Here is a 15,000-nt window from a genome sequence, read left to right on the forward strand (position 1 = left end):
TGTGTGTGTGTGTGTGTGTGTGTGTGTGTGTGTGTGTGTGTGTGTGTGTGTACTTGTATAGACAACCAGTTTTTCATGCCAGAGCTCTGGGAACCATTGTATACTATTATTGTGCTGCTTTTTCTCCAGCTTTGCTTTCAAACACAAAAGAGAGCAAATTGCTCACTATAAACACACATTAGTGCTGACAGAATCAGTGTTACAGACCAAAGCAAACCTGATCTCTCTTCACAATTAAATGAAAACACACACACACACACACACACACACACACAAAATGCAAAATAGAGATTGAGGTTGGAGTTGCTGCCATGATGGATTGTAGTAGTTTGGCCTGCTGTTTAGAGAAACATAACATAACCAGCGGAGCATTGGTCTTTCATTGTAGCCTTTTGAAGTGGCCTAAACCTTTATCTCACTCTAAACACACCCCATGCAGTATCTGAGACTCCCTTACCTGCACCAAAGGCAAAAAAGTATGTCTGGTTGGGATTTCCCTGCAGTAAGCCAGACACACGGCGAGCCATTCGCTCGTTGCGTTTGTAGATGAGCTCCTGGCGGAAGTAGCTGTCGATCTGCAGGGCGGTCATGCGATCATGAGCGGGCAGGGAGCTGTTGATGAAGTGAGGCAGCTAAGAGAAAAAGAAAGTTTAAATTTGAAAAACTGTTGATAAAAAAATCCACAGCAAAGTAAAAAGCTCATTTAAAGCATACATCAAACACAAAATGAAAGAACTGGTGTTAAAAGAAATTGAGAAGGATAGAAAATGAGATGGAAAGAAAGAAGAGGACGGTGTTGGTGACAACCTGGCAAGTGTGTGTTACCCTGTGAGTGTGAGACCTGGAAACTTGGAGTATTTGTGACGTGACAGCTTGACAAAAAATGACCAATGCAGCGCTATGCTCTATAGACTGGTTTTATATGAGAATGAAGGAGAGAGAATGAGGGGAGAAAAGTGTCAACACCATGAGTGTGTGTATGCACTTGCAAGCATTTTTTTATGTGACTGTGTACACTAATTTGTTTGCGTGTGTGTGTGTGTGCGTGTGCAAGTGCAGTGTATCCACCAGTGTGAGCGTGTGAATGTGTTTTTAATTGCTGTGTGATTTATGAGGAGCCAGGCAGGCTCAGACAGACCACGCTGGCCCTGCTCCACACTTGGCTGCATCAGTGGATTCAACAGGCTCTTAATCTGTGAAGATGAGCAGGGGTCAGTGGCGGGGCAGCAGGGGTCTTAGCTATCCAACTCACTGACACACCTAAACACACAGTTTGTCTTTAGGTCTTTCACTTCCTGTCAGGGTATTGTTGTACCTGTATTTGAGTTTTTGGGCTCTTTCTGTTAATATATGTAGTATATGCAATAACGTGAAATATTAGAGATAGGTCCCAATACTCCAAAGTATGTTCCATTTGGTCTGTTCCCTCTTCCTGGCATTCTTTCTGCTGTCTTTACTTAACTAAGGATTGTTTTTGCTGAAAAGTATTTTCCTTGTGTTGCAATTCCTATTTTGGGACTTCAAAAATAAGTTTTAAATTAGAAAATTGTAGCCCATCAGCGTATTTTGACAGGACTTGAGGATGGCAATGCTATCTAAAAATCTGCTGAAAATCAACAAATGGCATACGCAGGTTTGGGATCTGTAAAAGCCTCAATATTATGCACAAAGCGTTTCAGAGTGTAAGCCTGGCCCCTGAGCAGTCCTCCCCCCCTGTTAATACAGTGTTTCTGTGGAATCTCTGTTTCTGTACTGACTTTTTGCCCTTCACTGGTTTCTCTTGTACGAACAAGGAGTACACCTGAGGTCACCCAGCCTTCAGTATACCTTCTCAAATTGGAAAGAATCAAACGATGGAGGGATTTAATGGGGAACTCTGAAGTTTTTAATTTACCGTACCTGGACAGCTTCGGAGTCATTGGAATGGTTATATGACTTTTTTTTATTTGAATGGTGGTCGTCTCGCTCCCCCCTGGCGCCTGTGAGCGTAAAATAACACCCTTGCAACCTTTGGCTGGCGAGTTGGTGGACTCAGCGTCAGGAAGTGTCGTGTGATATCAGGTCTCGCGATGTAACGAATTGCTTCAGGGCACTGCTCACTAACGCCCATTCAGGAACCGACTAACAAGGTAGCTATTGATTTTTTTCCGAGTTTTTGCACACTATCATTATGGCTGAGCCGGAAATAAACAAACAGAACTTTAGGAAAGCATTGTGGGAATAACAGAGAAAGAGGAAACTGCAGATTGACTGAGCGAGGAGTCAGACACAAGTAAACATAGGAGCTCTGTTCTGAAGCTGTAGGGAAGCTCTATAGAGAAACCTGCGAGCAAAAAGCGTGAAAGAAAACTGCATAGCGCCCCTTTAAGAAAGAAGGACTTGGGGCTTTGTTTTACAGTATGTTTTTGAGTTTCCATTGTGCCTCTGAGTGCACATATGCAGATGTTTTTCATCTGGAGTTGTATTTTGAGTGTGACAAGAACACACACATGCATACAAAGAGTCGCTGTCTGAAACTGAGTTACAAGTTGACACAACAGTAGAACAGCTGGTAATGGTGCATAAATCAATGTGTGGTACATGAGGAGATTAATTATACCACATGTAAACAAGGTGCTGCTCTCCAGCATCCTTCCAAAATCTGTATCTGACACATTATCTCTCACCGCCTTAACTGCCCCTCCTACAGTATGTTGTGTTTCACATAATGGTTGAAAGGTTGTAATTTACACCGGCATATTTATTTATTTCCTTTGTGATGTAGTCTCAGTTTGCCAGACCATCCTCCACATGCTATGGTGGAGGGTCCGGCCAGTCCACATAGCGGGGATGGGAGAAAAACTGCTCTAGTTTATTGGCATTTCTTTAAACCAGTCACAATCGTCATGGGGATGTGCTAAGCTCAGCACGGTGCCGCTGCAAAGTAGCCTCGGGAAGGAACTTGTTTTGGTGGAACATGTGTACGTTCAAAAGTTGTTTTAGTTGTACAATAAAAAAACTCAGATTGGAAATATAGTCTAGCTAGCTGTCTGGATTTACCATGCAGAGATCTGAGGAGCATTTACCCATAGTCCTCAGACATCCACCGGAGTTTAAGTTTCCAACACCGGGAAACCGACATCGGCAAAAACACTTGCTTCCGGCAGAATTTCCTGCAGCACCGAAGCAAGTTGTGGACTATTTGTGATGTGTATTACATTTTACACATCAAACTCTGTTTACAGGTCTTGGGGAGTACTAAGTCAGTCACTTTAGTCAGCTTGTGGCTAATGACCATAAATATGGGGAATCCCGGACATTGCATGGCATTGTTGGTAATGTAGGCATTAGGTTGTGGCATAGAAAAAAAAAAAAAAATGTCATCTCTGTTTCTGCTGCATCGATTTTGATACTTTGCGATTTTGGAACTGTCCATCGTAAGTCCGACAATGTTATAAAAGTGTAATGCTAAATCAGTAAGTCATCTTTTGCAAACATTCACGTCAAATGTGTGCGGAGGCAGTTAATACCGGTGTGTAAGAACGGGACATTTTACAGGGAAACAAGGACAGCCCCACCTCCCCTTTCTCAAGCTGGCACAGAAAAAAATTCTACTAGCTATATTTTTGCCTTAAATTTATCAAAAAACTCCAAGTTCTGTGGAAAGTTTAGACATTTTCTATTTTTAGGATTAGCTTCCGCAATTCACAAAGATAAAACCATGTATGCAGATCCCTTGTGAATTAAATGATCACAATTATTAACTGTGGCAGGTAGCACAATGATGTTATCTGCCACGGTTAGGTTTTACTCACACTTGGCGGGCTGTTGGTTGTTAATTTCAAGGCCTGATCAAACCCAAATGGTTTGTGTGACATAAGCCACATTACTCACTTGTCTCTAGTTACTCAGTGAAGAAAGAAAGCCAGAACAAACAAGCCCGGAGCCTTCTAGTGTCTTTGTGTTTTTTCAGGGCAAAATGACCCGGGTTCATCTGGATTGACAGAGGTTCATGATTCATAAATCAAATAAAGAACAGTTGGGTGAATAAGAGAGAGTTGGAGATGGAGTGCTTCAACATTGCTCTGATGATGAGTGAGAAAAGCGAAAGTGATTCATGACGAGAGAAGAAAGTGTTAGGTCGGAGAGGGGTCAAGGTGGGAGTGTAGCGGTAAATACAGATAACTTATCACAGGAAACGCCATTAGCTGCTTTGTATCGCAACCTGCAGAGGAAATTTGGAGTGACAGGGAGATATTTCTTTGCTTTTTCACTATTGGGATCACTCACTTGCTCAGTCCGTGTGCACTGCTAGCAATTTACTCTCTTCTATTCTTTTTTTAGAATGTGTCTCTTTGAAGTCCGTTTTTATCATCTGTTCTCTTTCCCTTCTATTTCCCTTCTCTTATTTACCTTTCCTTTCTCGTCCTTTCATTTTACCTTTCCCTACCTTTCTTTTCGATCAACTTTCATCTTGGTGCTACTGTACGTCTACAGCAATTTCCATGTGAACTATTCAGTGGCAACATTTTGCAGTCAGTTCTTTGAAGTTGCTTCTTTCCTACTTGTCTTTGTGTTTTTGCTATTACAAACCTTGATTTATGTCCCTGTTCGTTCTTATCTGTCTCTTCCTCTCTTTGTTTATCTTTGACTTTATGTTAGTGATAGATCCTGGACCAGTATTGAAAAGCATTACCGTGTCCTGCATCACTCAGGTGGCCTTTGCTCTAAGGCATCATTGGTCTCTTTCTAATTTGATGAAGATTGAAATAGGAGAGCATCCGGAGTGTTGGAGGCGTTTGGATTAGTTCCTATCTATCAAAAAACTCCTGCTCTTTGACGGCGTTGGAAGTTCACACACGCGTACGCACGCACACACACACACACACACACACCTGCTATAGATCACCAGGCTACAGAAGCAGACACTACAGTCAGGCGTCTGATTGCTCTAGCATGTGCTGGGGAATTTTAATACATGTTATTATGACATAAGGAGTAGTGCTGAACTGGTATGATTGATAGCACTCACGCAGGAGACGACTGTAGCCGCTGGACTGTAGGTGAAACTGTGGCTAACAAGCTTTCATAACCCCCCCAGAAAATGTGATGGATAGACAAGGGGGAGTGAAAAAAAAGGGAGATATGCCTTTTGTTAAGGTTTAACAGGAGAGGCATGGTGAGATGTGTCTGAAGTTGGGCATACTTTCTCTCACTGTGTGTAACTCGTGTAAATGATGTGGAATCTCTGTTGTTGAGCGCTGACTTGAGGTTACGTGGTGTGGTTAGGTTTAATGAGACTTGAGTATTAGTGAGGGTGGTTAACACAGCATAATGTTTTTTTGGGGGGGCTTTTCCCTTTTATTAATGACAGTGGAGGGACAGGACAGGGGGGGAAACATGGGGGATGACATGCAGCAAAGGGCTGCAGGTCAGATACCAAACCCAGGCCACTGCAGGACTCAGTCCACATGGGGTGAACGCTCTTACTGGGTGAGCTAGAGGCAGCCCCTTGACACAGCATAATTGAATTGGCTTTCCAGTAAATCTGCATTCGAGGGTAGAATCAGAGTGAGAGCTACTGAACGCTCTACCAACGTATGTGTGTGTCCTATATTTTGAATGGCCTTTTAACAGCTAGCAGAGCTGGTTGTGAAGACCGACAAGGAGGCCTTCGCTGAAGGAGCAATGGCTATGTTAGGAAACACAAAGTCAGAGGAGGTCAGATGGCGTATTTACGGCTGAAGGCTATTAAAGTGCCAGACTATCAAGTAACTTGAGGCTGAGAGGGATTAAAATGGCAATGTGCAGTTTTGCAGAATTGATGTGCAAGCCTAAAAATTTGAGGTGACGATAGCATAAGGGCGGAGAAGTGGCATGAGAGGGTTGCCAACTCAAATCGAGGGTCTGAAAGGTTTGGGTTTTGGGCATAAAGCCACAAGAACTTTACAGCAGTAGGACTGTTGTCCACTAAAAAAATACTTAGTCGACTAACACTCATACAATTTTGACGACTAATCGATTTGCTGATTTAACCGACAGATCCGTGAAACTCAGTTTCTTCAAAAAGAATCATGCAAATAACACCACTTTAAATCTTGTGTTTACCAGACATGTGCTAATACATTTCCTAGAAATAAGTCATTCACCATGAAAAAAACATTAAAGTTACTAATTGACCAAAAAAGTCTTAAGCTTAATTTATGGTTGTGCGGAGGTTCCACGCAGAGCTTTCGCCGTAGTCTATGTAAGTGGCTTGGTGTTTATACTTGTGCGCTGGTGTGTGCGTCGATCTAATGCCAGGAATGGCATGTGTGTGTGTGGTGCGGTGTGGAAGAGTGAGTGAGAGAGTGGCGTGATTAGCTGCGGAGCAAGTAGTGACTCTCTAGAGTCACATTGAGAGAAACAAAGTGTCCCCCCTGTGCTTTCTGAGCACGGTGGTAATATTTGTAGCAGGAAAAGTTAACCCTCTCTTTGATTTTATGTTGTTTATGGAGAAGGAGAATGAGGAAATGAGTCGGGGGGGGGGGGAATGCAATGCTACCAAGCCACGGTCGAGGAACGTGCATCGCCACAACATGTAGTTACTAGGGTCTGAAGTGGGTTTGTGTCTCCACTGTATGTACGTAGCAACAGCGTAGATTTTACGCAAACGCATTTATCATCTTTTAGTTGAGTAAGACCAAATCAAGCAATTAGTTGACTAAGAAGGGGCAGCCCTATACAGCAGAGGGGAAAATACGGGAGATAATTTGGGGGGTTTTGAGCAAAGTGCAATAATGGCATTTGTATTATGCTTGGCAAGCAGTTCATACTTATGTTATGGTCTTTATTTGCCCTTTTTGAAACAGTGTTTTTCTGTTTACTCTTTAATGAAGCTGCAAAAGTTAACACAAAGGAAAGCAAATAGTGACTGATTTTATTATACTTTTCGTTTTGGGATGAATTTTTAAGGGAACATTTCTGCAGGTTATCTAAGAATTTTACAGGCGGAGAATAACCTGGGAAGTGTCATGGTTGAAGATGATGGAGCTGAGGTCTCCACAGTTGTAGTGAGTAATGAGGTCCTCGGTAGTGTAGGAGCCCTGCAGGCTGCCTGCTCGGACGCTCTCGTGCTGCAGCAGTGTCTGGTTCAAAGCAAACAGCACCTGCAGGGAGAGAGAGAGAGACGCGAAGAGAAGAAGAGTGCTGTTACTTTCTGCAGCCACAAACTCTGAATTCTCTGGTCTGCGCCCAAGAGGTATTTTCCAGGAAGGGGGAGAAATTGTGCAACCGTCGCCAGTGTTCCTCTTTTAAGTATAATTTGATCTTTAATATACAATGAAGCTGTTATTCCTGCGTTTTGGTGAAACATAAGTTGTTTTGCAGCGTGTTCATTTCTCTCAGGATATTTTCATATACTTTCCATACAGGCTGACTACAGGTAAAAGGCAGACCACAAGAGACATGGCAAAACTCCACAGACTTTCTTCTAAAGGAAGGAGAAAACGGGAAGAAAGGGAGGGCGAGAGAGAGAGAAAGAGAGGGAGTGAGAGAGAGATATATAGAGAGAGGGAGAGAAAGACCCCTTAAAAAAATAACCCTTCTTTCTCTTTCACCAGGCCAGGGTGCTTTAAATTTACAGCAGCCATTAAAATCATAAGTAAACCCTCTTTAGAGAGAATTTATAGAGTGCAGCCGCCAGCCAGCTCCACAGCTGTCTTCAACACCAGGGGTTAACCTCGCTGCTCCCGCCCTCTACAATCCCACGCCACCTCTGACTGGCCTGGCAAACGTGATTGAGTTGTCAATCACTGTTGAGCTCTCTTACAGGAACCAGAGGTGTGTTATCTGGGATATGTTTCTCTTTCTGTGTACAGCAGATTTCACACAGTTCCACATTGCACCAGGGAGACTTTCAGTTGACTTGATCAGAATAAGTGACAGGGCTCATTATATCTTCAAACAAGCTGATCCATGTCCACGATCCTAATTACCAAGTAACCTTGACTACAGCTTTGGAAAATACTACAGGGAGAACGTCAGCATCCAGGCCCAGATGATTTGTGGAGCAGCTTAAGACCGATACAGCTGCACAACTGATTGAGCCCGATGTCAAAAGTCTAAGTCGTAATTCACTCAATTAACTTATGTTTTTGCAATCATAAATGCCCATATCGTGCGTATTGAATGTTTCAACTCCAGGTAACCCTTCCGCTGGGATAATCACAAGCAAGCTCTAAGCTCAACCTTGTGACTTTCTCTCTCCGTCTCTCTGAGGTCATTGTGCTTGCTAACCAGTCTTGTAAGCTCATTTTTGCTTTAGTGCTAATTTTTCCATAATGCAAAGAGACAGCTGATGAGCTAACTGCATTTAACACTCAAATTACCCTCCTTTCTTGTCTAAGTGTCCATCTCTCTGCCAGCGCTGGATCCTGAGCCCTCCTTCCCACTGCACGACCAAGAACTGAGTCACATCTTTTTTTTGTTGTTGACACATTTCATCCTCAAGTACCGTCTCTTAAATGCTTAGCGCTGCGCTGTCGCCGTGACAGAGGTGCACAATCCAGGAATGGGCCTCGATCAAACCTGTGACCTTTTGAGTTCTGAAAAAAATATGGCTTTGTGCTTTTCTCAGCTTATATCTCAGCACCAGACTTCCCAAACCCAGAAGCCCCCCTGCTGTTTGAGTAATAACACTATACCTCATTTCAGCTTCTTTTTCCATCTCACACAAGCTTCTTTTATAGCTCTAAACTGAAGGTCTTGTCTAGGTGTGATGCCAGGCCCAGAGAGGCTAAAGCCTCTAGTGTAGTTCTGCCCGGTGGCTAACTAGCTACAGTAGCTAATTATGCTTCTGCAAATGCTAATTCTGTGTAAGTAAGTTGCCTCTGCCGACAGTCCTTGACCCACAGGGCGCTCTGCCACGTCTCAAAGGGTTTTCCAAGAGAAACACCTGAGAGGGCCCTGGATGGAGTCAGTGGCTGGAGCTGGTAGAGCACACACACCTGCAAGGCTGTTTGCAATGTTGCCAGCTCTGGTAGTTTTGCTTAACATGCAAACAGCACCAGCGATGACACACGTAAGGGTTCAGTAGAGGATGCATGGTAAGGAAGCGTGTGTGTGTGTGTGTGTGTGTGTGTGTGTGTGTGTGTGTGTGTGTGTGTGTGTGTGTGTGCTGCGTTGTTAAGGGAGTTGTTATTTCAATATTGTCCGTCTCCTGGGGAAAGAACATCTCTGCAGCTGTTACCATGGTGCCTGAGTTTGTGCTAGGCTGAATGAAAGAGCATGTCAATCACTGCAGGGGAGGCTGAGGGGGAGAGGAGGGAAACGCAAACATTCTCTGTGTGCGTGCTCGCATGTATACGCATACATGTGGATGTGTGTGTGTGTGTGTGTGTGTGTGTGTGTGTGTGTGTGTGTGCGCGCGCGCACGCACGCACGTGTTGGCTGATAGAGTGGGTGTTCTCATGCTGAAGTGGTCCACTCACTCTGACAGACTGGCTCTATTACAGCCAGGCCTTTTCAGTATAACTAACTTTGACTCTGCTCACCACATAGTTTACTACTGCAGGTCTTTCCCCCGCGTCTCATCTAATACATGCGTGAGAAACTCCCATTGTGATTAAAGGAATGCTTTATAAGAACAAAGCTGGAAGGAGCACAGCATACGGCTGGTCTTGGAAGCTGCGATTTGAGCGCAGCGTTCCAAAAATTAAATTCATTAGCGAACTTTGGAAAGAAAACAATGAAAATAATGGGGTAGGGCAGGAGTGGGAGCAACATTGAAAAAGAGAACAGAAAATGTAATTTATCAACATCTGTGTGCATTGCAGCAATTGAACTTGAAGTGCGTTAAATCCTGGCTGTTTGCTAGCAATAGTGTTAGCTTGTTTGAAGGTTTTACAGGTCTGAAGCATGAGTAGGTGCCGATGACAAGGCACTGGAACCGAAAGAGCTCACTCTTGTCGACTACATCCCTCCCCTGTTATACCTCCTTAAATCGGAATTGGTGAATGTGAGTGATGGATAGTACTAAAGGGCTTTGGGCCGTGATACAACAGAAGGAAGTGTCAAACTGTGGAGGCCAAACACTGAACTCTGGCGAAGAGAAGAAAATATAATACTCAGGATTCTTTTTCACTTTACAGCTGTATGAGTCGGTCAAAGCTCACTAAAAGCACACATCCTTGACAACAGCAGTAAATGCACAGATATTGAAGTTTCAATCCTGTCTGCTTCCATCTTTTTCCCTCCCTAATGCCCACTTTCCCCAAGCCATCCCTTTTAATTGTTCTATCCATTGCTTACCTCGTCTCTCTTAGATGTGGTAAGACAATGAGATACTATTCCACAACAGGAAGAAAGAGCAAAGGAATGAAGGAGGAATAGCAAGAGGAGAACAGAGGAAAAAAAAAAACGTGTGAAAGAATGGCATAATACAAATAGAGCCTTGTTCTCCGAGAGTGAGGCATGTGTTGTACAGATGGAGGTGATTCTTCTCCATAAGTGCATTGAAGCGTCCGGGTTAGCTGGTATACACAGTGTACGGGTATACAGTAGGCCTGGCATGGGTTCTGGGTATAACCAGGCAGTCAGCTGCATGAAAGCATGGCAGTGTGTGCCAGTGTCAGTCAGGCAATCTGAGAAAGTGTGTTCCTTTACACATCTACTTCTTTCTTAAACAAAGCTATTTCTCTCAGTAGATGCATCATTTTTTTCCTACTCCTATTTTTCAATTGTTGTCCTCTCAGATGTTATGAACATCATGCCAGTAATAAATCACCACTTCTTTATTTGTCACACTGGCTGCTACCATAGGAAATCACATGGATGGCCTAACTGCAACGGTTGCCAACGTTTTGGGTTTGTGACCTTTTGATGCAATGGAGCAGTGTCTACTTGAGATCACACGTCTGTGAGTTGTGAGCAGTTCCACTAAAAGGTGATTTTCCCCTCTAAACATCTGAGACTGTTTTAGTTTTTAAACCCTCCAATGTAAAACCTTCCAGCCTTAAACTTACGCACAGGGGTGCTTTCAGATAAATGCTAAGGTCAGCATGCTAACATGCTGATGTTTAGCAATTACAATGTTTATCATGTTCACCATCTTTTGTTTATCATTTTATAAAGGACAACTTAAAAGTTTGATATATTAAGTCAAGGGACCACCACAGTTTCAGTAGGACTCTTGCTATGGAAACCATCAATATCTGTACTAAAAGTAATGCCAATCTCTCCACTAGTAGAAATATTTCAGTCTGGACCAAAGTGGCTGATAATAGCATGCTGCAATATTAAAATTCAAAAATTCCCTGCAGCCCAAAAAGCATTTTCCCCATAGAAGGCTGTTAGAAAAGAGAGATCTTTAAAACTGTTGATAGGACACAAAGAACTGCAAACTCGGTCCGTACTGTATTTATTATGAATTTTCAAACTATGAGATAATATAGTTTCTATCAAGTAAAAGCAAGTAAAATGCTTGTATTTGATATTATCTTTTTTTTCCTCTTCCAGACAAGCATACTTTATGTGGAGCAGACGTAGGAGTGACAAGCTGTGACACAAAGCACAGCTCATAATTTCTCTGGTTAATGGAAGGAGTGGTCTTAGTTTCCATAAAACAGTAAATATGTAATAGAAGCTATTAATCGCTGAAAACATGGTGCTATTGTTGATGGCATTTATGGCAGCTCATTTCATTTATCAGTGGATTCTTAAAGTTTTTGTAGCCTCTTTGAATTCAGACCATCCCAACAGAAAGGGAATTTAACTCTCTGTCTTTGTGCCTGGTCATTTAATCAGCCTCTGATAAAGAAAACGGTACAAACAGTTTGAGGGTGGTGCTTTCCCCTCGACCGCTCTCGTCTCGCTGAGAGCCGCTTGTGTTTCATCGCCCGAGAAAGAGATCTAGATCCCTGACCCAGGACATGCACTGCTGGGTTCATCTGGGCTGAGCCAGCGTCCCCTCCCCTAGGCTCCAGCTACAGACGGCAAGAGGGGATTGGGTTCACAGCATCCTGGGGTGATGGAAGGGAAGGAAGTAGGGAGTTGAAATAACATCCAGTGCAACCCAAGAATAGGAGAAGTGCGATAGCTCATCCCTGTTCCCCACAGAAAAGCCCCAAAAAAAGGGTGGAAACCAATTTGTGTGAGTAAGCTCTCCTCTTCACGGCCACACACTTCATAAAAAACACAAAGGTGTCCGTTTTCTTTTAAGTTGTACTATCTCAGTATGACTGCATGCTTGAAAAAGCATATAGCAGTGGCTGAGGTATTTAAAAGCCTGATGTTGTTTGACCCTTTAGTCCGTGCTAGCTTTAAAAAGCACCTTGAATACATTAGAGTGGAAAGATGGTGTCACACAAGACCACATCAAAGTTGTCTGGACAGTCTCACATGATAGCTTCACTGTTGTCTCCTACAGTTCTATCAACAATGCCCTTTAAGACTTTCTCTTTCTTATTGCTCTCCAAGGAAATCCTGGAACCTTTCGAGAGCTTTAAAGAAAACACTGAGCATTAAAATGCCTCAAACGCAACCAACAACGTCAGAGTGTTGCCGAAATAGTTTTACAGCCCTTCGGCGCCTTGTTTGTTTGGTTATTTGAAGGTAAACCGCACTTTCAACTCGTCACATCTGGCATGAGCTATGGCAAGCCAGAGCCGTGCTTTTTTCCAAATCTTTATCCCTGTTAATACCCACGTTACGCACGCAGGCACGCATGCACGCACGCCTGCTCGCTCTCTCGCACGCTCACTCACTCACTCACTCACTCACTCACTCACTCACTCACTCACTCACTCACATATACAACCATCCATAAGCACCCAAACCTTTAAGCGATACCTGTACACAAACCACATATTGCAGAAAATGAATGAGAAGACATTTCAGATATTTTCCAGGTAGTGCCAATATTTTGAATATTGTTTCCCCTTTGTCTCTGCCTTTCTTTCTCTTCCCACTTCCTTTCTCTCTCATCTCATTCCCTTTCTTTCTCTGCCTGGTCTACCTCCTGCCTCAGCCTAGGAAATCCAGGGATTACCAGAGGGACAATCCCAGTGGCAAAGGCCTGCTGCTCTCCGCATCCGCAGAAAGCCCCCTATTCTTTCCCCTCCTTCTTCCTTCCGTCCTGTCTTATTTCCTCTCTGAAGCAGGGGGTGAAGGTCTAATGATGGGCGTTATCCCTCTCTTAGCCCCCTCATACATCTTTTTCTCCTCCTTCCTTCCTCTGACTAAAGTTCCTTCTTTCCACCTCCACTACGATCCTCCTTACTCTGCTTGCTCTTCTCCGCTTGTTTATCTTCTTTCCTCCAATAAAACCAGACCTACAGGCACCCATACATATACACATACTACAGTATGTGTATATGTATGGGTGCCTGTAGGTCCTGTAGTGTAGGGGCGACACCCCACCCTCCAGTCCCTAGAGCCTCCTGTCTCTCCTCTTAATAAGTCTCCAGTGAATGGAGGGTGGGGTGTCGCCCCTACACTTGTCCACAAACAAACCCCACTGTTTGACTTGGCAGCTTTCCTGGCTCCCCAGAAAACAGAGAAAATAATAAAGTATCACTTGATCTGGACTGAAAAAGCACACAGCTGGTCCCTCATGCCCACAAGCAGAGGTTGTGAAAGAGTGGTGGAAAATTCTAGAAGGGAATTGTACTAGCTTTTGCTTTCTTATAACTGTAAGGGGCCAAAGCTGTTGAATAGGAATTAGTCTGTGTGAAGATATATTAGGACAACACAGCTGAACCTAACAGGAGTAGCCTGATAGGTAAAGGTGACAGGCAGAGGAAGGAAAATCTGTCCAATGCCACCAAAAGTAAATACAAAAACACAAAAGGTAAAGATGTAAAGGTAAAAATGCACTTATCAGTATTTCTATGTTCAATAGATCAAAAGACTGTTTACATTGAGTTTATAACTCATGACAGACTCACAGAAAAATGATCAGTTCCCAGAGTTTTAGCATCTTTTAGCTCATTTGTTTTGGTTTTTACAGCCAAACAATTGGGTTTAGTCTCACCACTTTCATCAACCTTATTTCAAACCACAGCAGGCAGTTTTTCTTTTTAAATGGAAAAGCTCCGCACTGAACAGCAGACAGACAAGATTAGCAACTAGCTGGTGAGCATTTAGCGGCTAGAGGGCTCGATATTTTCCTCAGGCTAAAAGAAGACTAAATATTGGACGTACATTCCTAAAATGTCCTAAAATAAGACTCCAAATCCTTGCTAATGTTGCTTTGTTTCTCCTAGACATTAGACATTTTGATTAATCCTTTTTATAAAGTGATAACGTCAGTGTTAAGTCAAATTTTACAGGTGGTCAAAAATATATTAAAAGTGAATGTAATCTTCTTTAAAGGGTTAGGGTTTTGCTACTTAATTATTGCAACTTTTATAATCAATCCCTTCAGGATTTCGCTGTCTTTTTTAGATTATTGTGGCCCAAAATGCCTGATGTTGCGGGAGATTTTATAAAATAATTGCGATAAAAATTGCAATGCTTTTTGTATGTTTGTTGCAATAAGGTTGTGGGAGACAGAAAGTTAAAGACAAAGTTGTGATTTTTTTTTTTATAGAAACTTGTTTTGGGGAGAATAAAACTACTTTGGGCTGAGATTTCAGAGAAACCTTAACACAAAGCCTCAGGGTGCTGAAAATATTAGTATAAAATGAAAATAGCTGGTGGATTTAGGATTGAATGGAATTCAATATGTATTGAATTAATCAAATTTGAACATGTCTTTCAGTGGCTTGTTGATCTTTTTTTATTGTTAGTTAATTTCCTGTCCCAGGCTGGGACACACATTCATACGGTTTGATAAAGTAACGTTACTTATTGGACTTTAACTTATCATTGCACTTATATAACGATAATAACATTAACAATAACAATAACGACTCAATTTAGGTTGTCCTGTACGTCTCATCTGGGGTTTTCCTGCATCCACCGTGTGTGTGTGTGTGTGTGTGTGTGTGTTAGTGTGTGAATTTGACCGCATACATGTGACGTCAACCCGTTCTCACTCCT

General features: G+C 42.8%; 1 protein-coding gene across 1 annotated transcript in view; it reads right to left on the minus strand.

Annotated features, from left to right (window-relative positions):
• Window positions 1-15,000, minus strand: part of trabd2b (TraB domain containing 2B) — a 68,701-nt gene that overhangs the window by 21,939 nt on the left and 31,762 nt on the right. The window contains exons 3-4 of the mRNA XM_034882006.1: window positions 6,981-7,127; window positions 458-632 (exon numbers count right to left, since the gene is read on the minus strand). Coding sequence (XP_034737897.1) covers window positions 458-632; window positions 6,981-7,127 — 322 coding nt within the window. The remainder of the gene's footprint in view (window positions 1-457; window positions 633-6,980; window positions 7,128-15,000) is intronic.

Source organism: Etheostoma cragini, chromosome 9 (genome assembly GCF_013103735.1).
Source record: "Etheostoma cragini isolate CJK2018 chromosome 9, CSU_Ecrag_1.0, whole genome shotgun sequence".
NCBI classification, from domain to species: domain Eukaryota; kingdom Metazoa; phylum Chordata; class Actinopteri; order Perciformes; family Percidae; genus Etheostoma; species Etheostoma cragini.